Genomic DNA, 24,588 nt, shown 5'->3' on the forward strand with positions numbered 1-24,588 from the left:
TTAAAAAAATATCTTTATTTATTTATTGGATAGAGACAGCCAGAAATCGAGAGGGAAGGGGATTGATAGAGAGGGAAAGTCAGAGAGACATCTGCAGCCCTGCTCCACCACTTGTGAAGCTTTCCCCTTGCAGGTGGGGACTGGGGGTTCGAACCCGGCTCCTTCCACACTGTAACATGTGCACTCAACCAGGTGCACCACCACCTGGCCCCCAAATTGTAATTATTTTATTTCTTTTTCTTTTTTTCTTTTTTTATTTATAAAGATGAAACATTGACAAAACCATAGGATAAGAGGGGTACAACTCCACACAGTTCCCACCACCAGATCTCCGTATCCCATCCCCCTGATAGCTTTCCTATTCTTTATTATTTTCTTTAAATGCTTTATTTATTTCATTTTGTTGTTTTATTATTGTAGTTATTATTATTGTTATTGATGTCATTGTTGTTGGATAGGACAGAGAGAAATGGAGAGAGGAGGGGAAGACAGAGAAGGGGAGAGAAAGATAGACACCTGCAGACCTGCTTCACTGCCTGTGAAGCGACTTCCCTGCAGGTGGGGAGCCAGGGGCTCGAACCAGGTTCCTTACACCCATCCCTGTGCTTTGAACTTAACCCGCTGCGCTACTGCCCGACTCCCAGCTTTCCTATTCTTTAACCCTCTGGGAGTATGGATCCAAGGTCATTGTGGGATGCAGAAGGTGGAAGCTTCTGTAATTGCTTCCCAGCATTGACAGGTTGATCCATACTCCCAGCCTGCCTCTTTCTTTCCCTAGTGGGGTGGGGTTCTAGGGAATGGGAGCTCTAGGACACATTGGTGGAGTTGTCTGTCCAGGGAAGTCTGATTGGCATCATGCTAGCATGTGGAACCTGGTGGCTGAAAAGAGAGTTAACATACAAAGCCAAACAAATTGTTGAACAATCATGAACCTAAAGGCTGGAATAGTGCAGAAGAAGAGTTGGGGTGGGGGTAGGTCTCCGTTTTGTAGATAGCTAGTAGGCATATTTTAGTTCTATTCCAAAGGGCCTGTGGCTATACTCGTTTTTTTTTTTTCCCTGAGCCTGAAATCTGATATGCAGGTGGATCCAAGTTATTGTCTGGGGAGATGATGTCATGACTGGAAAAAGGACCAGAAAGCTGAATCAGGGAAGAGTGTAGCTCCCTAATATGGGGAAGGGGTATAAATATTGTTGACTGTAAACCCCACTGATTTGATTTGGTCTGGGTCCCATATTCAGCTTAGGAGCCTATGTGACCTCCGCATCCCTGTAGATCTGAGCTCACCTTCTGTGGTCATGAGTAGGAGCATTCCAAGCTGCCCCAATATCAGGACCCATCTTCCTCAGGTGGAGCATATGTTATCCAGCCTCCCTTTGTAGGATGGAACATTCTCTACTATTATTGATCCAAGTTGAGGGCAAAGTCCCATGGAGGACCCACAAAGGGGTCTATTTTGTTGTTCCTGATAGAGATGACCAGTAACAATGGAGAGAGGGATTTATTTGAGGTCTAGGCGCATCATGTCTGTTTGGGAATCTCAGAACTCCCCGAATAGGGCCCCAGCTGATGGGGTGGACTAAATAGTCATCATTAAAGTATGCCAGTCTCTTGCCCTTATTCAGCTTTTGCAGGCCTTGCTTTGCTAAGGTTAGCTTTGGAGTGAGTGAGAGAAGTGTAATAGGAAATAGATGAGGAAGGTATCTACATCTAATTAGATACTATTTAATTAGGAACTTTATTATTTTGTTTTATTTTTGCTTCTAGGGTCATCACTGGAGTTTGGTTCCTGAGCTATTAATCCACCTCTCCTGATGACCATTTTTCTTTCTGACAGGAAAGAGAGAAATTAAAAGAGGAGGGGGAGAGAAATATAGATACCTGCAGACCTGCTCCACCACTTCCGAAGCATCTCCCCTGCAGGTGGGGAGCCAGGACCTTGAACTGGGAACCTGACTCAAGTCCTTGTGCTTTGTACTATGTGCACTTAACCTGGTGCACTACCACCCAACCTCTTAAATTGCAAATTTTTTTAGTAATTTATTTTTTACCAGAACATTGCCCAGCTTTGGTTTATGGTGGTGCTGGGGATTGAACTTGGGACCTTTCGTGCCTCAGGCATGAAAGACTATATAACCATTATGCTAACTCCCTAGCCACTTTAGCTTATTTGCTGTGTACCTGTGAACTGATAAATATTCCCTTGTCTTAAGATCCAGACTAGCTTTGTGGCTTGTAGTAAGTGTTTGAATGGGGGGTCGGGCAGTAGCCCAGCAGGTTAAGCCCACGGCACAAAGTACGAGGACCAGCATAAGGATCCCGGTTAGTCGCTTCACAGGTGGTGAAGCAGGTCTGCAGATGTCTGTCTTTCTCTTCCCATCTCTGCTTCCCCTCCTCTCTCATTTCTCTCTGTCATATCCACTAACGACATCAATAGCAACAACAATAATAACTACAACAATAAAACAATAAGGGCAACAAAAGGGAAAATAAATATTTTAAAAGAAGTGTTTTGAATATAGGCATATATATATTTCTCAGCAAATTTCCCTAATTATTTTCTTTTTAAAAATTTTTTTTATATTAAAAATTTTTAAATATTTTTAAATATAAAAAAAATTTTATATTAAAATTTTTTTATTTAAAAATTTTTCTATATTTATTTATTCATTCCCTTTTTGTTGACCTTACTGTTTTATTGTTGCAGTTATTATTGTTGTTATTGATGTTGTTGTTGTTGGATAGGACAGAAAGAAATCAAGAGAGATGGGGAAGATAGAGAGGGGGAGAGAAAGATAGACACTAGCAGACCTGCTTCACCACTTGCGAAGAGACTCCCCTGCAGGTGTGGAGCTGGGGGCTTAAACTGGGATCCTTATGCTGGTCCTTGTGCTTTGTGTCACCTGCAATTAATCTGCTGCGCTACTGCCGACTACCCCCTAATTATTTTCATCTCCTAATTAGTGGGTGCCTCCCACTAATTTCTTTTTCTCTGTGTTACTCCTGCCATTTCCCATAGCAACTGGTTCCACAATTATGAATGTGCATTCTTATTTGAACAATGTTTCCAACTACAAAGTTCTGTTTTGATGTTGTAGAAAATGAAATGGTATAGAAATGAAATCGTGAAGCAGTCTATGGTCTCATCACCCAGAGATGAACTCTGCTATACTGACATGCTACATGTTTCTCCAGTTTTATTTTTTGTATATATTTTATAGAGTTGGGATCAGGTCACGTAACGTTAAATCATCAGCATTTTCAAGTCATTAAAATTTATTTAATTTTAATTTTTATTTATTGGCTAGAGACAGCCAAAACTTGAGAGGGGACCAGGCTCAAACCTGGGTTGTGCACATATCAGAGTAATACACCTGTCATGTTGACAACGCCCATGTTGAGTGGGGAAGCAATTACAGAAGCCAGACTTCCCACCTTCTGCATCCCACAATGACCTTGGGTCCATACTCCCAGAGGGACAAAGAATAGGAAAGCTATCAGGGGAGGGGATGAGATATGGAGATCTGGTGGTCGGAACTGTGTGGAGTTGTATCCCTCATATCCTATGGTTTAGTCAATGTTTCCTTTTTATAAATAAAAAAATATTTTAAGACTTACTTCAAGCCATTTTAAATCACTATTGAAAAATACTTTAATCAGACCATTCAACAGAAGTCTGTTTCCATACCTTAAACAAATTCCCATCATAAGAATCCATACAGCCTTTTAGATATCACATTTTGTTATAGTTACATGTGGTTATAACTCATATTTCATTCAAAATATATATGCCCTTTAGTCCTAAGTCTCCTTTTTTCTCAGAGTATAATTTTGTATCTTATCATTTGACCCACTGCTTGAAGAGTTTAAGTAGTTTGTCCTTTAGTCCTAAGTCTCCTTTTTCCTCAGAGTATAATATTATATCTTATCATTTGACCCACTGCTTGAAGAGTTTAAGTAGTTTGGAACTTGACTTTGGGACTATTTTATTGTTTTAATTGCATGAATTTCATATAACATTCATTTAGCTTGATTTTCCCAGCCTCTGATATGGGAACCGCCCAATTACACTCTTCTGTTTCAGTTATTCTTTTTTTTCTTTTTCTTTTTTTTTTTTTGCCTCCAGGTTTATTGCTGGGGCTCGGTGCCTGCACTACAAATCCACTGTTCCTGGAGGCTATTTTTCCCATTTTGTTGCCCTTGTTGTTGTGCTTGTTGTAGTTGTTATTGTTGTCATAGCTGTTGTTGTTGGATAGGACAGAAAGAAATCTAGAGAGGAGGGGAAGACAGAGAGGGGGAGAGAAAGACACCTGCAGACCTGCTTCACCACTTGTGAAGCGACCTCCTGCAGGTGGGGAGCCGGGGGCTCGAACTTGCACTTTGAGCCACGTGAGCTCAACCAGCTGCACTACCGTCAGACTCCCTGTTGCAGTTATTCTTAAACTAGCTAAGATAAGGAAAACATCTTGTTGGATTTGCTGCATAAATGTTTTGTAATATGTCAAGAAAAGTACTCTTACTGGAAACCTGCAGCCCTGGGAATAGCATTACTGGAAGATTCCTTCAGGAGCCGAGGGGTGGCACACCTGGTTTGAGCCGCTGGCCCCCATCTGCAGGGGGAAAGCTCTTTGAGTGGCAAAGCAGTGTGCAGGTGTCTCTCTGTCTTTCCCTTCATCATCCCCTCCCCCTCTCAATTTCTGGCTGTGTCTATCCAATAAATAAATAAAAGACAATAAAAAATTTTTAAAGGAAATAATTGTTCATAGTGTGAATAGGAGTTCATGGACCTTGATTTGTTTAGAAAAAGTTAAGGCTAGAAATCATGCGATTTCCCAATGCTAGATTTGCTGTTCTGCCCATCATTATGATTTTTCTTTCTTTTCAGAAATAGACTACTGTGCTTCATCTAATCACGGATGTCAGCATGAGTGTGTTAACACAGATGATTCCTATTCCTGCCGCTGCCTGAAAGGTTTTATCCTGAGTCCAGATAAGAAAACCTGCAGAAGTAAGTTCAGTCTTGCAAACAAGACTCATTTGCACTCAGCATTTGTGTCTATCATCACTCTATCCTTTCCTGTACCTCTGGGATCCCCCGGTTCTCCGATGAAGATGTCTTTAGCAACTGCACACACTGATCTTCCCATGAGATCTGCTTAGCAAAAATGAGGCCAAATTGAAGCTCCTGGCTATTCCAAATGAGGGTGTGCTCTCTTCTCCCTTCACTGCCAAAGTATAAATCAGCAGCTTTGCAAAAGAAAAGGCTGGGTCCAGAGACAAGGTAGAAGGAGTTTATTTCTTCCATTCCTACAAAAATAAGACACTTGTCGTTTATCAAGAAGGAAAATTGCAATTCTATCCTTTATGATCAGAAAAAAAAAAAAGAAAAGAAAAGAAAAGTAAGACCCGGGAGCATCCCTGAGCATTTAAAGGATATGTGGTGTCAGCAATATGATACTAAGGGCATGCTAAGTAATTCAAATCACTGACATCTGGTAGATCAAGGAGTTTGACTGGTAGTCTACAACGTGGACCCTAAATCTCTCTCTCTCTCTTTTCTCCCCCCCATCTCTTGATTTATGTATTTGTGGCACAGGAAGTGGCTTAATGGATAGAATGTTGGACCCTCAAGAATGGGTTTTTGATTTCAGTTCTGGTAGTGCCCATGCTAGAGTGATACTCTGGTTCTCCCTCTCTCTTATTAATAAATAAATAGATCTTTTTGTTAAAGAATTATTTATTAGGTCCCAGCGGTGGTGCACCTAGTTAAGCATACATGTAACCATGAGAAAGGACCCAGGTTCAAGCTCCCTGATCCCCAGCTACAGGAAGGAAGCTTCAAGATTAATGAAGCAAGTACCACTGTCTCTCTCTGCCTCCTCTTCCCTGCCCAATATCTCTGTCTCTCTCCTTCACTACCTCCCCACTCCCCTCTAGATTTCTCTCTGTACTATCAAATAAAGGAGGGGGAAAAGAATAAATAACTGCCTGGAGCAGTAGATTCATCATGCAGGTAAGCCTTAGTGATAACCCTACTGGTAATAAATACATTTTTAAAACTGTGGTGGGGGAGAGAGAGAGCACCAGACTATCACTCTGGTGTGTGTAATGCTAGGGGTTGAATTTAGGACCCCATAGCTGCAAGCTGAATGCTTTGCACTGCCTGCAAATAAATCTCTTTTTTTCCCCAGATTTATTTATGGGGCTGGGGAGAGAGCATAATGACTACACAGAAGACTTTCATACCTAGACTCCCAAGGTCCCAGATTCAATTGCCACCACCAACATAAACCAGAACTAAATAGTGTTCTGGTTAAAAAAAAAACCTAAGATATTTATTTATTTATTTAAACACACACACACACACACACACACACACACACACACACACACACCTCAGAGCACTACTGTTCAGCTCTGGCATGTGGTAACTTTGGGGATTGTACCTGTAACATGTATTATACACACCTGGTATACTGCTTCTGTGATACCTCCCCAGACCCAGTTTCTTTATTTTTATGAGAGAAGGAGAGAGAGAGAGAGAGAGAGAGAGAGAGAGAGATCAGAATACTTCTTAAGTTGGCATAGATAATGCTAGGGACTAGACCTCTGCTGGGGCTTCTGGGCCTCAGCCCTGCAAGTCCTGTGCTCTGTCTTTATACTATATGACCCCTAAGAGAGCACTAGAATGGAAGACCCATCAGAACAGAGATTTTTTTTCTTTATTGAGGGGGATTAATGGTTTATAGTCAACAGTAAAATATAGTAGTTGGTACATGTGTAACATTTCTCAGTTTTATTTTTAAGTCTTTTAAAAAATCTTTTTATTGATTTATTATTGGATAGAGATATCGGGAGGGGAAGAGGAGACTGAGAGGGACAGAGACAGAGAGACACCTGCAGTCTTGCTTGACCACTCATGAAGCTTCCCCACTGCAGGTTGGGAGCAGGGGCTTGAATCCAAGTCCTTGTGCACTATAATGTGTGCACTTAACCAGGTGAGCCACTCATTTCTCACTTTTCCACATAACACTATAACCCCCCACACCTAGGTTCTCCACCATCATGTTCCAGGATCTGAATACTGCCCCCACCACCACACACACAGCAGAGGCCTTTCCTTTGGTGCAATCCACCAACTCCAATCCAAGATCTGCTTTGTGTCTCCCCTTCTGTTCTGATTTCTCAACTTCTGTCGATGAGTGACATCATCCCATCTTCATCCTTCTGTTTCTGGCTTATCTCACTTACCATGATTCCTTTCAAGCTCTATCCAAGATGAGATGAAGAAGGTAAAGTCACTGTTTTTAATGGATGAATAGTATTCCATTGTGTATATACACCACATTTTATTCAGCCACTCATCTGTTATTGGACCTCTGGGCTGCTTCCAGGTTTTGGCTATTACAAATTGTGCTGTTGTGAACATAGTTATACACAGATCTTTTTGGATGAATGTGTTTGGTTCCATAGACTACATCCCCAGGAGAAGAATTGCAGGGTCATAGGGTAGAGGGCAGAGATTCTTGTTTCTTTGTCACTTTTGAATCCTCTGTACCTTGCTGGGATAGCCTGAGGGTGCTTCTTCCCGAGCTAGTGCTCTCTGGGTTGGAGAGAACTCAACTGGAGCCGATCTAGGCTGCTGTGTGGGAGAGGGATCAGGAACTCGTGCCGCACTAACTTCGCAGGAGATACACTCTGGAACTCTCAGAGCTGGAAAGCAATTTCTAAGTGTCTTTAATCAGGAGAGCAGCTGTTTTTATACTCTCCAAGTAGGGTGGAAACAGGATGTGATATAGAGAGGGTGGAAAAGTGACTGGTGGAAGATCAGAGTGTGACAAGAAGAGGATCAGGGTGTGACAAGGAGAGGGGGTGGAGCAGGTGAGAATTCTACCACTAAACCACCAATGCCCTGGAGGGAGTGTGGTGCTTTATGTAAATGTAAAAGTGATTTATGTAAATAGACCAAAGCTTTGAATGGGATCAATCAATCCCTATATAGGCATATGGTTAAGCAGAAGCCAGGGGGAGCTGGCATACTACCCAACAGTACCTCAAAGAGTGCTTAGTACACGTAGGTATGATCCACTGTTTACTGAATGAATGAATGAATGATCTTTTTTTTTTTTAATCTTCATTTGTTTGTTGGATAGAGGCATCCAGAAATCAAGAGGGAAGGGAGTAATAGAGGAGTGAGATGGAGAGATACCTGAAGAATTGCTTCACCACTTGCGAAGCTTTTCCCCTGCAGGTGGGGAACAGGAGCTCGAACCTGGGTCCTTGCATGTTATAACGTGTGCTCAACCACAAGTGCACCATCATCCAGCCCTGAATGAATGAATTATGAATAAATAAAACTGAGACTTAGCATCCTGGAGAAATTACAACTATTGTTACTGCTCAATATTTGTTAGAAAGATAGCCTTTTTAAGTCATGCAAGTTGTAATGTTTAAAGTGTTCCCATACTACACGGTTATGCATGCTGAATTGCTTTTCATCCTCTGTTGAGTGTTACTCAAAGAACTCTCTAGAACTCCCATTTAGAGATAGGTTTTCACTTGATCTTAGACAAAAGGCCGAAAAGTGATAAAGATATATTTTCTTATGTGTCCTTTACCACTTCTTGATGACAGACACAACTTTAATCTGTATCCCGGGAGAGAAGTTTCAAAGGTTTGACAATATATCCTTTTTGGAAGTATTGTATGCTGTGTTATGCAGTCATTTTCTGTCCACAGCACTTATTAACTTCTATATTCAATCAACAATGTTAAATCTTGAATGGTGACAGATGACTACAGAGTGGATATTTTGAAACTGAGCCTGTTAGAAAAGATGATTCTCACTGCCTTGCCTGGTTACAAGTCCTGGAAACACTCACATATTAAATGAGTATTTTAATTGAGAGCATTCAGAATGGGAAAACAATAAGATGGAGAGGATTCCATTAGACCACGCATGCATCTAATGGTGTTGGAGAGCCATTGTTTCTGGCCTGGCCACCCCCTCTCTGTGTTATTGATATTTATACCCTTTTCCGCGGAACAATATGTCTGACACCACCTAGCAAAAATGACTTACAGATGGGCTCTCATCTGTGGATTCACATGTAGGGGATCATTCAATCTGGTTCCACTCAAAAATTCTCTGTACTTGCAAGCTTCATTGTGTGTTATTAATGGTGGAAAAAGGACCCAGTCATTAGTGGAGGTGAATTTGCTGGGAATTCTACACTTCTTACCTTTACCTAGGCTCTTTCCTCCATGCCCCACCTGTAGAGACAGAGAGTGCAAGTAATCATTTGACCAACACAGTTCAGCTCACAAATGGGTCTATTTGCAGGCCCTGGTCCAAGCCTGAGTCACTAATGCTCACTCAAACATATTTTGTAACTATAGCCCCATTTCCTCTCTAGCCAGGCACCCTGCTTTTTCCTCCAAGAAAAAAAGAGATTTATTTCTAAAATCCCATGTCCTCATCAACCCTTCTCTTAAAATCCTGTCTCATTGTTACATTTTCCATTGTCTTTGCTGCAGACCTGGCCCTTAGTGGATTTTGAGGTCTCATGACTGCCTCCGACTCAACTTCCGCTCTATTAGAGCGGACAGCTATTACCAGAAGGGAGCACTCATTGTTTCTCTGGAGCATTACATGGAAGAAAGAAACAAAGACATGGGGTTTAGAATCTGGAGTTCGTTATTAGAAGTCAGCATCATGAAAGCATTACAATTCTCCAGCTCAGGTTATAGCCATTTAAATTTAATAGCCGATTGATAGACATGGACTTTACTCAAAACTCATAAGCCATCTGTTTTTCAAAGGAATTTCATGGTATCTGATTTAAAATGGGGAAAATGAAAAGCAGTTCAAGGCAGAATCCTACTGTAGGAAAGACTCTTGGCCAAGAATGATTCTTGCTCCTCATCCAGGAATAGTTTCTCCTCCTGGAAATTGCTGTCATCAACATAAAGCATAAATTATTAAGGCAAAAACACAAGCTCTGAGTCCAGGATCGGACTGGCCTGGCTGTCTAGGTGGGGCTCGGGGATGAAATCAGATGTGGGTGTGACCCTGTGCTGTGCTTCAGGATTGCTCATGCTGGCACCTTGGCTGCTGTTGCCTGGAGCTGGAGACATGTCAGTCTGGAGAGCCAAGGTGGGGTCTTCAGATTGGACTGAGCCAGGAGACATGAGAACCAGTCTTGGCAGTGTCATTCTTACTGCCCACATGATCTTGGACAGACTGCTTTACTTCTATAGCTCTGGATTTCCTGAGCCTTGGAACGTGGCTTAAGCTTTACCATTTTGTAGCCTGTTCAACTGGTTTCCCAAGCAGTTGACTATCAATGCCATTCAGTCAGCATTTCCTGTCTTGTATCGCTAATATATTTTTTTGTTGTTCTTTTTGACTGACTTTTTTTTTTTTTGTCTCTAGCACTATGAATCCACTGCTCTTGGCGGCCTTTTTTTTTTTTTTTTTATTGGATAGAACAGAGAGAGATTGAGAGGGAAGCAGGAGATAGAGATGGAGAGACACAGAGAGACACCTGAAGACCTACTTCACTGCTTGTGAAGCTTTCTCCCTGAAGGTGGGGACCCGGGGCTTAAACCCAGATCCTTGCATGAGTCCTTGTCCTTTGTATTATGTGCTTAACCCGGTGTACTACTGCTCGGCCCATTTGTCTGACCTTCTTAGAGAGCTCATGATTCCTTTATACTCTGACACTCATAAGCATCAATACTGTTCAGTTTCTTACTTGCCATTTCTACCATCTGAATTCCAACAGCTTCACTGGGCAGTTCCACTATCAACAGATCCAACTACAGCTAAGCCTGATGACTTATGTGCAGCACATAACAATTTAAGGACTTGGAATCAGATATGTGGTTCATAGTAGATACTCTACATACTGATTGACTGAATGAATAAGTGAGAATGAATAGCATATAGGGGGCTGGATGGTGGCACCTCTAGTTGAGTGCACATTTTACAATGTACAAGGACCCAGGTTCAAGCCCCTGGTCCCCACCTGCAGGGGGAAAGATCCACAAAAAGTGAGGCAGTACTACACCTCTATCTATCTAATCTGTTTCTCTCCCTCCCTGCCGAGCTTGCTTCGCAGGAGAGAGACCAGGAACTCATGGGGGCATGGTAATACAATTCTTTATTCATGTGGATGGTCCAGAGTCGGGTGTGAGCACAGTGGGTTAAGCCACATGGCACCAAACCGCCATGGCCGCCTCTAGCTCTGCATGCCAGCCCTTCTCCAGGTTGGGAAGCGGGAGAAAAGAGAGAGAAACCAGGAACAGAAGTGGGTAAAACCAGAAGTGGCAAGTCAGGAACGGAGATGGCTGGAAAAGGGGATGGAGAAAAGAAAGAGTGGGAAGGTAGAAAGCTTCCATAGCAAGGGTTGCTAGGGTTTTAACTGGAGGGATTAATGTACCCTGCAGGCAGGGTCTCAAGGTAGAAAGAAGATAGATCAAAGGAATGGGTGGGGAATCTTTCAGGCAAAACAATGATTATGTAAATAGGCCATAATATCAGCAATGGAGCAGGGGGTTGGCTTAATGTCCAACACCTCCCCTCTACATCTCCCTACCCTCTCAGTTACTTTCTGCCTTTATCCAATAAATAAGAAGTAAATAAATAAAGCCAGGCAGTGGTGCACCTGGTTAAATGCACACATTACTGTGTACAAGGACCCAGGTTCAAGCCCCCACTCCCCACTATGGGGGGTGAGGGGTGATTCAGGAATGATGAAGCAGGTCTACAGGTAGACACCTTTCTATTTATCTCCCCTCCCCTCCCCTCTCAATTTCTACCTATTCTATCAAAACAAAATAGATAGAAAGAAAAAAAAAAAAAGGAAAAATGGGTTCCAGGAGCCCCAGTGATAACTCTGGTGGCAATAAGAAATAATAATAAATAAAGCTAAATGACACAATCTGAAAAAATGAAACTCAGGCATATTTCGAAGGCAAAAATAGCCAGGTTCAAACCCCTCACCTACAGTGAGGAAACTTCACGAGCTGTGGAACAGTGCTGAAGGGGTCTTTCCTCTCTGTCTCTTTCACTTTCTCTATCTCTCTATGTCTTTTTCCCCCTGGTACTTCAGTCTTTGGGGAAGGGTATGGACTACAACTGTGGCCCTCAACCCAGTCCTCAGCTCTTTGGCAATCAAAGGAGAAAACACCCCATGCTGGGGAATCCAGAGGTGCCTTAAGGTGTGCCCTTTCAAAGAAGCCTTTATAGAGCAGGGGCTATCTCTCTGGGTCCTCATAGCACCTGACTGAAGGAATGCAGATGGTGAGAGACTGAAAGCCCGGAACCTGAAAGACAATGTGCTTTCTCTCTCCCTACAGGGATCAACTACTGTGCCCTCAACAAGCCAGGCTGTGAGCATGAATGTGTCAACACGGAGGAGGGTTTCTTTTGCCGATGCCACCAGGGCTACACCCTGGACACCAATGGCAGGACCTGCAGCCGTGAGTGTGCCCAAGGGTGGAGGCTCTGGTGGGAGAACAAGGGCCACACACTGGTCCCCAGTTTCGTCGGCAGCCAGTCACTTCTGAAGGGCCTAGGTTTCCTGTGGGCCTTCTTTTTCCTTGCCTCAATCTCATCACCTAGCAGATGAGACTGTCTGTGCTCCCTTACTCCTGGACTGGGTTATGAAGACTGAATGAATCAGTAAGTATATCTAATGCTTGGAAAAATGCTTCTTAAATACATACTAACCAGCCATGCAGGTAGGAATAGAGACATGCTCAATGGTACAGGGCATGTCTTACACATCTGAGGCCCTGGATTTGATCCTGTACCATAAAACAAAGAAAAATGTGCATTTATGGGGGTTAGAGGAATAGCTCACTGGGTAGAGTGTAAGTCTTGTCATGCCCACAGTCTGAGTTCTAGTCCTGACACCTCATGAGAATGCCACAATACCAGGGGTTACTCTATCTTTTCATCTGTCTGAATGAAAGTTGGAATGGGAGCAGTGAAATTGCTCTGGCTTTTTTTTTCTTTTCTTTTCTTTTTTAGCACTCAGTAAGTAGTAACAGCTAGTATTGTTTTGCTGTTGAGAGCATTAAGTCAGACGGGCTAAATCCAAGTTCTAGTGCATGTTAGATGTCTGTAGTCTGTGGTTTTGAATATGTTGTGCCAGTTTGCCATGCTTGGACTTCCCTACTGGTTGAAAACAGTAAAGATAGAGCTGGGATGGCAGTGTAGTTGTAAGGCACAGAACTTGCATGGGACGGGTCCCACGTTTGATCCCCAACACCTCTAATAGCCAGAGCTGAGTGGAGGAAGGGAGAGAGAGGGAGGAGAGAGAGAAAGTGTGAGAGAAAGAGAGAGAGAGAGAGAGAGAGAGGAGAGAGAGAGGAGAAAGAGATGAGAGAGAGAGGAGAGAGAGAGAGCAAGGATTGCTTTTGGCTGGGAAGTGACTTAGTGTGTAGAGCACAGGACTCTCATGTGTTAGACCTTGACTTCAGTTCTGAGCACCATTTACAACAGCATGGAGCTCTGGTCTCTTTCCTAAAATTGTGAAGAGGATTCCAGCATGAATCCCCTAGAGTCATTAAGGGAAATGATCAAGACCTTTGCCATCACTTAATGCTTGCCTGATGCAAGAAAAGCATATGATTGCAACTAAGCGTTGATTATTGTCACAGAGCCTGGGAGAGTGTCCAGTAGTCACCCCAGATTGGAACCAGAGGTGAGAGAGACAGACCTCAGAGAGCAATTGGGCCACCACAGAGCAGGTTCCAGAGTGGAGCTGAGAAACATGAGGCTTTCTGTGCAGACTTCTGTGGGTTATCTAGTATGCAATTTACAACTAGCATCCACTTGGTGATGTAAATATGTGGAAACTTTCTGGCCTTGCCAGCTAGCCAGTCCCTCTATCTTTTTATGAGGCACAGTCTCCAATGGTCCAGGCCAGCAGGGTTGGGGGCTCTTGAATACTGCAGGGTGAGTCTGTGACCCCAGGGGTACACAGAGTGGGATTCGATGACATGGCTGACTTAGAAGGAGTCCTTTGTGTGGCTTTCCACACAGCCAGCTGTACATCTGCTCTGGCTTTCAGGACAGAACTAGATTGTAAATGAGAACAGAGCAGCTGTTCAACATTTGCACCCTACACTGCCAATAAAGCAAGTTTAGCAGATGAAGTATTAGGTACAGCATAGTTCTCGGGAAAACATGTACCCCTGTGGTCTTTAGAGGGGACAAAGTGCCATAGTTTGGCTTTCTGAGGACTGATCTTAGAAGCCAAGGGCCCCGAGTCAATGCTTTGCTGTGCATTTGCCCCTGGTGTCTCTGAGTTCGTAAGAGAAGCTAGTGGCTTTCTGTTCAACAAGGACACTTCCTGGTATCTGTCTTCCTTCAGGACACTGGGGTTGGCCAGAGGAAAGTTAAGGGCAGAGTGACGGGCCACATTTAGACCCGCTAATGCCACGGCCTGCCTTTGCTTCCCAGCATTACCCTGCTAGGAGGGGAGGAGAGAACTTGGAGAGCTCAGGGATTTGGCCGTTCTTCCTTTCTGAGATCTAATAATAAGAACCACCTGTCAGCTTAAGAAAAAGTACCAATATAAACCAAGTCATTTCTTTCAAGGGCTCCTCAGAAAAAGCCATAGTATTCTGTTACCCAAGGGGGAGCAAGGTGCCTATGCCATACGCCAACAAATCCAGGTACCCACTCCCTTTATCCTAAAAACTGTACAATGAAGCATCTGTATTTTTCTTTTTCTTTTTTCTTTATTATTGATGAACAAAATTACAAAATAACAAGGGTACAATTCCAGACTGTTCCCACCACCAGAGAGTTCTGTGTCCCTACTGCCTCCATTGGAAACTGCAGGGTTTCTCCCAAGGCCAAAGATATGGGTTGACTATTATTACTGTAACTATCTATATCTCTTCATATTTTTGCCCATTTTTTCTATGTCCCAGCTTTCTCTTCCATATTAAGTCACACCTACACCTATTACTACTTCCAAATGTCCTTCCTTTTTTTCCTCTTTTCTCTCTGGGTCCTGATGGAATTGGGTTGCAGAGCCCTCTGGTCATCCTACCTTATCATTTCTCCCACTCTGGAAGCATGGACCAAAATTCTTTATGAGGTGCAGAAGGCAGGATATCTGGCTTCTATAATTGCCTCTCCCCTGGATATGGGTGTTGGCAGGTCAATCCATACCCCCAGCCTGTTTCTGTCTTTCCCCTGTGGGGCAGGAGTCTGGAGAGGTGAGGTTCTGGGACACATTGGTAAGGTTGTCTCTCTGGGGAGTTCAGGATGTATAGCATCTACAACTTGGTGTGTGAAAAGCAGTAAGTTATGAGGCAGAACAAAAATGATTAATAAATAGGAACCAGAAGTTAGGGATAGAGTAAGTGAGAGTAGTGATTTTAGGGTGTTAAGAAGCTAGGAAGTCTATTTCAGGTGTGTTCCTAGGAGCCCATGACTTTAGTAACTTTTGCTTGAACTTGATGGTTAATGTGGAGATGGGCTAAAAATATTGTCTAGGAAGATGTAGTCAGAGCTGAGAATAGAACTAGAAAGCTGGAGTAGGGAAGAATAACTCCCAAACTTCAAGAAAGATATATAAATTACTATTAACTGTCTACCACATCAATCTGACCCATGCATATTCACATTTAACACTGGAGCCTGTATAACTTCCGAATCCCTCTCAGTCTGAGCTCACAGTCCATGGTCACAGCTGGGAACATTCTAGGCTGCACTCAGTTCAGGACCAGGCTTCCTCCAGTGGCAGAGTAGGCTGATCCAGCTTCCCTTCGAAGAGTAGGGAAGTCCCTCCCATTGCTACTTTATAGTGGGGGGAAGGCCTGGGAGAGGCCCTTGAAAGGGCTTATGGTGACATTTCTTTTTTTTTTTTTCCTCCAGGGTTATTGCCAGGGCTCAGTGCCTGCACCATGAATACACTCCTCCTGGAGACCATTTTTTCCCCTTTTGTTGCCCTTGTTGTTTTATCATTGTTGTGGTTATTATTATTGTTGTTGTTGTTGCTATTGTTGGATAGGACAGAGAGAAATGGAGAGAGGAGGGGAAGACAGAGAGGGGGAGAGTAAGATAGATACCTGCAGATCTGCTTCACCTCCTGTGAAGCGACTCCCCTGCAGGTGGGGAGCTGGGGGCTCGAACCAGGATCCTTACACTGGTCCTTGCGCTTCACGCCACGTGCACTTAACCCTCTGCACTACTGCCCAACTCCCCATGGTGACATTTCTGATGGAAGTGACGAGTGATGGTAGAGAAGGGAATCTGTTAGAGGTCAGAGCCTACCCTATCTACGGGCAAATCCTAGCATTCCCTGCCTTGGGCCCCAGGTGTTGGAGTAGCCTCATAGTGACCAAAGAGGTCATTAAGTGAGCCAGTCTCTTGCCTTTTACCAGCTTTTGTAGCCCATTCTTTGTCTGACAAGCCTGGATTTTTCTCTCAGCTGTTAAAGCATTGTCGTTTATTGTATCCAAATTCATCTGTGGTCTAGCCTCAAGTTGGGGAGGAAACACCCGTAGGATTGTAGTGGGGTCTAAGTTAGCCTTGAATTTTACTGCATTTACTTGTTTGATGGCTCTAATAAAGGTTGTCATATAGACAATAATTGTTCTTTCAATAACATATATATTTTTGCCAGTATATCTCTTGGCCAATTGTATACCTTTTTTCTTCTAAAGATTACCAACAGGTGATGATGCTGTCAGAAAATATTAGACCTGTCGTACTTTCTTTTGTGTAGTTAGGTGAGTAGATAGAGTGATTGAGGGGTGTGAGTTGGAGCTAGGAAAGGAGTGTGTGTAGGCCCAAGTAGTAAATATTCGATTAGAAAATTTATGATGCCATTCTACTAGATTTAGGTTTAGATTTAGGCCATTCTACTAGATTGCTGAGCTTATTATGTCTAAGTCTAATAATAGGGGACTATATGTTTTTCTTTTAAAAATATTCATTTATTTATTTATTCATTGGATAGAGACAAAAAGAAACTAAGAGGGAAGGAGGAGAGGGAGGAAGAAAAAGAGACACCTGCAGTACTGTTTTATATTAATTTATTTATTTTCCCTTTTGTTGCCCTTGTTTTTTTATTATTGTTATAGTTATTATTGTTGTTGTTATTGATGCTGTTGTTGTTGGATAGGCCAGAGAGAAATGGAGAGAGGAGGGAAGACAAAGACAGAGAGGAGGAGAGAAAGATAGACACCTGCAGACCTGCTTCACAGCCTGTGAAGTGACTCCCCTGCAGGTGGGGAGCCAGGGGCTCGAACTGGGATACTTAGGCAGGTCCTTGCACTTTGTGCCACGTGCACTTAACCCGCTGCGCTACAGCCCGACTCCCTGCAGTACTGTCTTATCATTTGAGAAGTTTTCCCCTGTAGGTGGGGACCAAGGTCTTGAACTCGGGTCCTTGCACACTGTAACGTGTGTGCTCAGTCAGGTGCACCACCACTCAGGCCAGAAGAATCTACATATTTTCTAAAACCAGAGCACTGCTCAGCCCTGGCTGATGGTGGTGCTGGGGGACTGAACCTGAGACCTTTGTTGACTGAGGTATGAAAGTCTGTTGCACAGTGCTACTGTCTCTGTAGCCTGAGACATCTCATTATTTTTTCTATGGGTTTACATTTCTCCTTTATTTTATTTATTTATTAATGAAAGAGGCAGAAGGGTAGAGAGAGAAGGGCCAGGCTGTGGTGCCTTTGGTCAAGCGCACACATTACAGCGCACAAGGACCTGGATTCAAGCCCCTGGTCTCCACCTGCAGGGGGAAGGCTTCAGTAGTGGTGAAGCAAGGGCTGCAGGTGTCTCTCTGTATCTCTCCTTATATATCTCCCTCCCTCAGTTTCTCTCTGTCTCTATCCAATAATAAATAAAAATTTCTGTCTATTTATAAAAAGAAAAAAAATTAAAAAGGGGGAGGGAGAGAGAGAGAGAGAGAGAGAGAGCGAGAACCAGACATTACTCTGGTATATATGCTACCAGGGATTGAACTTAGGACTTCATGCTTGAGGGTGCAGCCCTTTATGCACCGTGCCACCTCCCATATCGCTTTATTATTATTATTATTGTTACTATTATTTTGGGCTTTCTTTCTAGAGAGAGAGAGACAAAGGAGCAGAGAGAGAGACTACAGCACTGAAGCTTCCTTCCATGTATTGGGGGCTAGGCTAGAACCTGGGCCATGCACTTGACAAATAGCACACTATCCAGATAAGTCCTCATTATTTTCTCAAGATTTATTTATTTATGGAGGAGAGAACCAGAGCATCACTCTGATATTTACACATTTGCACTGCCAGGGATGGAATGTAGCACCTCATGCCTAATACCTTATCCATTATGCCACCTCCCAGTCCTCAAGGCATTCCATTCAAATCTGTATCTGAATGGGGAACCTGCTGTATGAAAAGATATTCTCTCTCTCCCTCTCCCTCTCTCTCTCTCTCTCTCTCTCTCTCTCTCTCTCTCTCTCTCAGCATTGCTCAGCTCTGGTTTATGGTGGTACAGGGGACTGAACCTTGGACTTTGGAGCCTAAGGCATGAGAGTCTGTGTGCATAACCATTATGTTATCTACCCCACCTCTCTCTCTCTCTAAAAAAATTTATTGCCACCAAGATTATCACTGGGGCTTGGTGTCTCCACAATGAACCCACCACTCCTGGCTGCCATTTATTCTTTCTTTCTTTCTTTCTTTCTTTCTTTCTTTCTTTCTCTTTCTCTCTCTCCCTCCCTCTCCCTCTCCCTTTTTACTTTTTTATTATCTTTACTTACTGGATAGAGATAGCGATAAATCGAGAAGGGAAGGGGGGAGATAGGGAGAAAGACAGACAGACACAGACACCTGCAGCCCTGCTTCACTGCTTGCAAAGCTTCCCCCTGCACCTGGCACCCGGGGTCTTGAACCCAAGTCCTTGTACACTGTAACATATGGGCTCAACCAGGTGCACCACCACCTGGCCCCATAAACTTTTTATTTATTTATTTACTTATTTATTTTGCCAGAGCACTGCTCAGCTCTGGCCTATAGTGGTTCAGGGGGTTAAACCTGGGAGGCTCAGGCGTGAGAGTCTGTTTGCATAACCCTTATGCTACCTTCCCCAATGCTCCTTCTCTCTTTCTCTCTCTGTCTCATACCATATACATATATACATACATACATACATACATATATATTGTGGAATTGTGCTGTCAGGAAGTCCCAGCAAAAACCTTGATGGCAAAAGAAGAAAAGAAAGGCAGAAAGGAAGGAAGGAGACAGAAAAGAAAGGAAGAAAGAAAATAAGGAAAGATGACACAGAAATCAAGTGACACCCATCAGCTCACAGGTGCAAGGGAAGAGGGACTTGAGCCAAAACAGTCTGACGCCAGAGCCTTCCTTTCTGAACACTGCAGTCAGCTGTGTGGCTTCAGGGAGGCAATTGATTGTGCATGGGAATGACACCTGCTCTCAGCTTTGTCCCCCACTGCAGATTATACTGAGCAGCTGTTAATTACACCAGCCTCAGGACTTCCAGGAACGTTCTTCCAACAAAGGAATGTGAAGAGAAGCAAACAAAGTTGCTTTATTCTAGAGGCCAGTGGCCCACAGTAAAAGGAACTCTTCCTCCTTCACTGGACAGTTTGGGTGCCAATGAAGCAAACTGCCCCTAGGTGGCGCCAGCTGAGGTTTTGTTGTTTTTTTTCATGCAGGTGGACTGTGCCTGTGGAGTCACTTTCTCTCTTTCTATCCCCATGTGTGATGACAGGGGTGGATCACTGTGCAACGCAGGACCACGGGTGCGAGCAGCTATGTCTGAACACTGGTGACTCCTACGTCTGTCAGTGCTCTGAAGGCTTCCTCATCAATGAAGATCTCAAGACCTGTTTCCGTGAGTCCCTCTCCCTGTTTTTGAGGTTGGGGGAAGAGGGGATAGTGCAGGGGTAGAAGAAATGACTCTGAGGATCTGCATGCTTCAAGGAAAGGGGAGACATAAACACAATGGTCCCCACCCCCACCCCCACCTGTTGGGTTTTGCAGGAGTGGATTACTGCTTGCTGAGTGAACATGGTTGTGAATATTCCTGCATCAACACAGACAGATCCTTCGCCTGCCAGTGTCCTGAGGGACACACACTCCGCAGTGATGGCAAGACCTGTGCTAGTAAGTGTCCTGGGCCCAGGGACAAGTGGGATGCTGGGTGCGGTGTCCTCTCTGGGTTTCTGCTGCACCCTGTGACTGTGTAGAAAGCTCTCTCCTGGGGATTCCCATCCCTGCTGTGTCCCCTCTGCCCCCAGCTTTTCCTCCCCTCTTTCTCTGTGTCATGTTTCTGTTCCTGATGCCAAAAAGAGACCTGATGTCTACTGCCACAGAAAGCCACACGCTGTCTTTTTGCACGACAGCGGGGAAATGTTATTTTGTTTTTGTTTGTTGTTTGTTGACTGAACCTGCCATGGAGGATGGAGTTATTACTCAAATTAACCTCTCCTCTCACTGAAACATGGAGAGAGAACATCCAGTCCTGGGGGGCTGGGTGGTGGCACACCTGGTTGAGCACACATGTTACAGTGCGTAAGGACCTGGGTTTGAGCCCCTGGTCCCCACCAGCAGGGGGAATGTTTTCAAGTGGTGAAGCAGAGCTGCAGGTGTCTGTCTGTCTGTCTCTCTCCTTCTCTGTCTCCCCCTACCCTCTCAATTACTGGCTGTCTCTATCCAATAAATAAAGATAATAAAAAAAGAAAAGAAAACATCCAGTCTTTAAAAATCATTCAGTTTGGCTCTGGAGCTTTCTTCATAACAACACTAAATGCTAATTTTTAAGTTGATAATTGTGTATGACCCTCAAATGATACTATTAATATCCAAAAAGCCCATGGCAGAAAAAAAAAAAAAAGAGTTCACCTCTGTTCTAAAGAGAGTGTTTATACAGGTGTGTATATGAAAGGGGGTGGCTGAGGGGAAAACTAGGGGGTAGAAACCCAGGAAAGAGGCTCAGGGCAAGCAGGATGGGAGTCTAGGGCTCCCATCAGGTCTTCCCACCTTCTGGATGATGATTTCCTGGATCGTGCTGGGTCCCCTGTAGATTTCTTCCTGAAACAATGTTTATGCTGGGTCTTCATGATAATTTATTATTCTGAATAATAATAATAATAATGTGAGCCCCCCCCACCCCCTGATCTTTGCCCATCATCAACTTTATTTTCCATCATCAACTTTAGCCTATAGACTGTTGGAAGATTACGAGGTAGTTAAGTTCATCCCAATTTATCAACCTCAGGCCAACAACACACACACACAGTCACATCAGACCGCCTTGTCATTTGAAGGTCATGGCCTCATTTCCTTGCGCTGCCTTGCCATCACTCTGAAACTGATCAGAACCTCATTTCTTGGCTCTCTCTTCTCTACCCTGAATCTAACAAAAAGTGGTAGAGAGCAGACATTGCACCATCACCCTCATCAGACGTCCACCTTGAGCCTTTGCCTTAATTAAAGGTTCCTGTCTGCCAGGATGATTCATTTAGGCTGCCCTATCTTGTAATGAAGAGTTAGGATTTCATTGTGGCTGTGACTGAGTGGGAGTTGGAGTGTATGTTTCCCAGCTCTTTGGCAAATGACAGAGAGCCAGTTGAAGTGACTGTGCTATTGTCCCTCTTTCTTTCTCTCTTTCTTTCTTTCTTTCTTTTTTTGTGAGGGGGGCACAGGGGGAAGAAAGAGTCAGTTGGTGTCAGCCAGAACTGGCACAGCAAGTAAAGGTACCTGAAGCCTTTTTTTTTTTTTTTGTCTCCAGTCACAGGGGCTTGATACCAACACTATGAATCCACCACTCCTGGTGGCCATTTTTTCCTTTTTTGATTTTCAAAAATTTTTTCATTCGATGGAACAGAGAGAAATTGAAAGGAGAGGAATGATAGTGAGGGAGAAAGAAAGACAACTGCAGACCTGCTTCACCCTTGTGCATCCCCCCTGCCCCCGCAGGTGGGGAGCAGGGGCTCAAACCCAGGTCCTTGTGTGACTTCCTGAACGTAGTACTATGTGCGCTGAACCGGGTGAGCCACTGCCCGGCTACTGCCTGAAGCCCTTTATAAAGACAGCAGTCACTGAGAGCCTTGCTAGCAGGAGATCTGAAACTTTGTAGAAGGTTCTCTGAAGTATGGAGAGCAGGGTCCTAATATAAAGTTGGGTACTTGGCTCTTTAATCTCTTTTTCTTTTTTTTTTTTTTTTGCCAGAGGACTGTTTAGCTCTGGCTTATGATTTTTTTTCTTGCCTCCAGGGTTATTGCTGGGGCTCAGTGCTTGAACCATGAATCTACTGCTCCTGGAGGCCATTCCCCCCCCCCCCACCGCCTCTTTTGTTGTCCTTGTTATTGTAGCCTTGTTGTGGCCATTATTGTTATTGCTGATGTCTTTCATTGTTGGATAGGACAGAGAGAAATGGAGAGAGGAGGGGAAGACAGAGAGGGAGAGAGAAAGACAGACACCTGCAGACCTGCTTCACCGCCTGTGAAGCGACTCCCCTGCAGGTGGGGAGCCAGGGGCTTGAACTGGGATCTCTACGCCAGTCCTTAAGCTTTGCACCACATGCGCTTAACCCGCTGTGTCACCACCCGACCCTCCTGGCTTATGATTTTGTGGAGGATTGAACCCATGACTTTGGAGCCTCAGACATGAGAGTGTTTGCATAACCATTATGCTATCTACCCTCTGCCTGGGCTTTTTGACCTCTGACCTCTGGAGTGTAGCTACTCTTTCCTTCCTCTAGGCCCACCCCCACCCCACCAACTTGCAAGCTGTGATTGACCAGATTGTCCCTGTGAATGGTTAGATGCCCAGACTTGAGAGTTCAAGTGGGAAAGGATGTTCTTTTCTTTTGCTGAATTGCTGACTGGATTTCCCTCTCTAGCCCTTGAATATTTCCCTGAGCCAGATCTGGGACAAGCATTTCCCAGACCCAGAAAGATCACACAGGCTAGAAATGTAGGGGGAACCCTGGTCTGTGAGTTCCTGGTGATTATGCTTACTCGACATCTGAGTTCCCAGGCACACAGGAGATGCCACAAGTGAGAGAATGAATACCATTAACTCCAGGGTCTCCTTGCTATGTATGGTCTTATCTCTAAGGCACCAAGGAGATACTGCCCTACCCTGGGGCCTAGAGACCCTCCTCTCCGAGCCAGGCCTGCCCCCATGGAAAGGGCCCCAGATATAGGTTTCATCGGGAAGGGCCAGATACAAGAGCCCAAAGGCCACCTTAGGGTGAACCTCTCTTCTTTTTGGTAAGTGATGGGAGCCCCAGTCATTAGCGTAGAGCACTGGGAATCCTGGTTGGAAAGAGACCAGTCATTGAAGGTGGGTCTGCAAAGGTCTTTCCAGGCTTGACTCTTCTCCCCTCATACCCCCTCACTCCAAAGGATGGAAGCAACCAAACAGGAGGAATGTTGTAGTCAGCTTGAGTTGCCATAACAAAATACCATATGTGGTATATATACACAATGGAATACTACTCAGCTATAAAAAATGGTGACTTCACTGTTTTCAGCCGATCTTGGATGGACCTTGAAAAATTCATGTTAAGTGAAATAAGTCAGAAACAGAAGGATGAGTATGGGATGATCTCACTTTCAGGCAGAAGTTGAAAAACAAGATCAGAAAAGAAAACACAAGTAGAACCTGAACTGGAATTGGCGTATTGCACCAAAGTAAAAGACTCTGGAGTGCGTGGGTGGGGGGAATACAGATCCAAGAAAGATGACAGAGGACCTAGTGGGGGTTGTATTGTTATATGGGAAACTGGGAAATGTTATACATGTACAAACTATTGTATTTACTGTTGAATGTAAAACATTAATTCCCCAATAAAGAAATTAAAAAAATAAAAATAAAAATTACACATATAAAAAAAAATACCATAGACTAGGTAAATGGAATTTCTTTGTCATCTTTCCAAAGTCTGGAGTTTCAGGACCTGGGTACCAGAATGGTCAGGTTTCGGGGAGAACTTTCCTCTGGGCTTGCAGATGGCTGCCTTCTTGCTATGTCTTCACATGGTAGAGAGAGCCATGGAGGAAGAAGGGATTGGGGGGTGGAGGGAAGAGAGGCACAAGTTCTCTTGTATCTCAAGAAAGGCACTAATCCCATTTACAGGAACCCCACAGGAACCCCACTCTCATGACCTCATCTAAATCTGAATTGAACTACCTCCTAGAGGTTTCAAATACTATCTCATTGGGGATTCAACCAGATGAATTTTTTAATGAACATTTCATATAACATGTTTATTTTAATAGAGAGGACACAACTATGCTCCTTTGCTTGGGTACTGGGAAGTTCAAGTCCTGTGCTCTACCCACTGAACCATCTCTCCTACAACATATATAATTCTTTTAAAATTGCTTAAAGTTTTATATAGTTCAAGATATTTAGGAAAAACGGTAGTTAATCTCTTATATTAGTCTTTCTTTTACTTCCATAACGAATTAGCATAAACCTATTACTCTACAATATACAAAATTTTTAATTTTTTAAAAATTTTTTAAATTTTATTTGTAAAAAGGAAGCACTGACAAAATCATAGGATAAGAAGGGTACAATTCC

At 43.8% G+C, this 24,588-nt stretch overlaps 1 protein-coding gene across 3 annotated transcripts in view; it reads left to right on the plus strand.

Annotated features, from left to right (window-relative positions):
• Nucleotides 1-24,588, plus strand: part of MATN2 (matrilin 2) — a 153,666-nt gene that overhangs the window by 91,788 nt on the left and 37,290 nt on the right. For all 3 annotated transcript variants that reach the window (XM_007532273.3, XM_007532281.3, XM_016192260.2), the window contains exons 6-9: nt 4,886-5,008; nt 12,364-12,486; nt 19,763-19,885; nt 20,035-20,157. In XM_007532273.3, coding sequence (XP_007532335.2) covers nt 4,886-5,008; nt 12,364-12,486; nt 19,763-19,885; nt 20,035-20,157 — 492 coding nt within the window. The remainder of the gene's footprint in view (nt 1-4,885; nt 5,009-12,363; nt 12,487-19,762; nt 19,886-20,034; nt 20,158-24,588) is intronic.

The sequence above is a fragment of the Erinaceus europaeus genome, chromosome 8, assembly GCF_950295315.1.
Source record: "Erinaceus europaeus chromosome 8, mEriEur2.1, whole genome shotgun sequence".
Taxonomy (NCBI): domain Eukaryota; kingdom Metazoa; phylum Chordata; class Mammalia; order Eulipotyphla; family Erinaceidae; genus Erinaceus; species Erinaceus europaeus.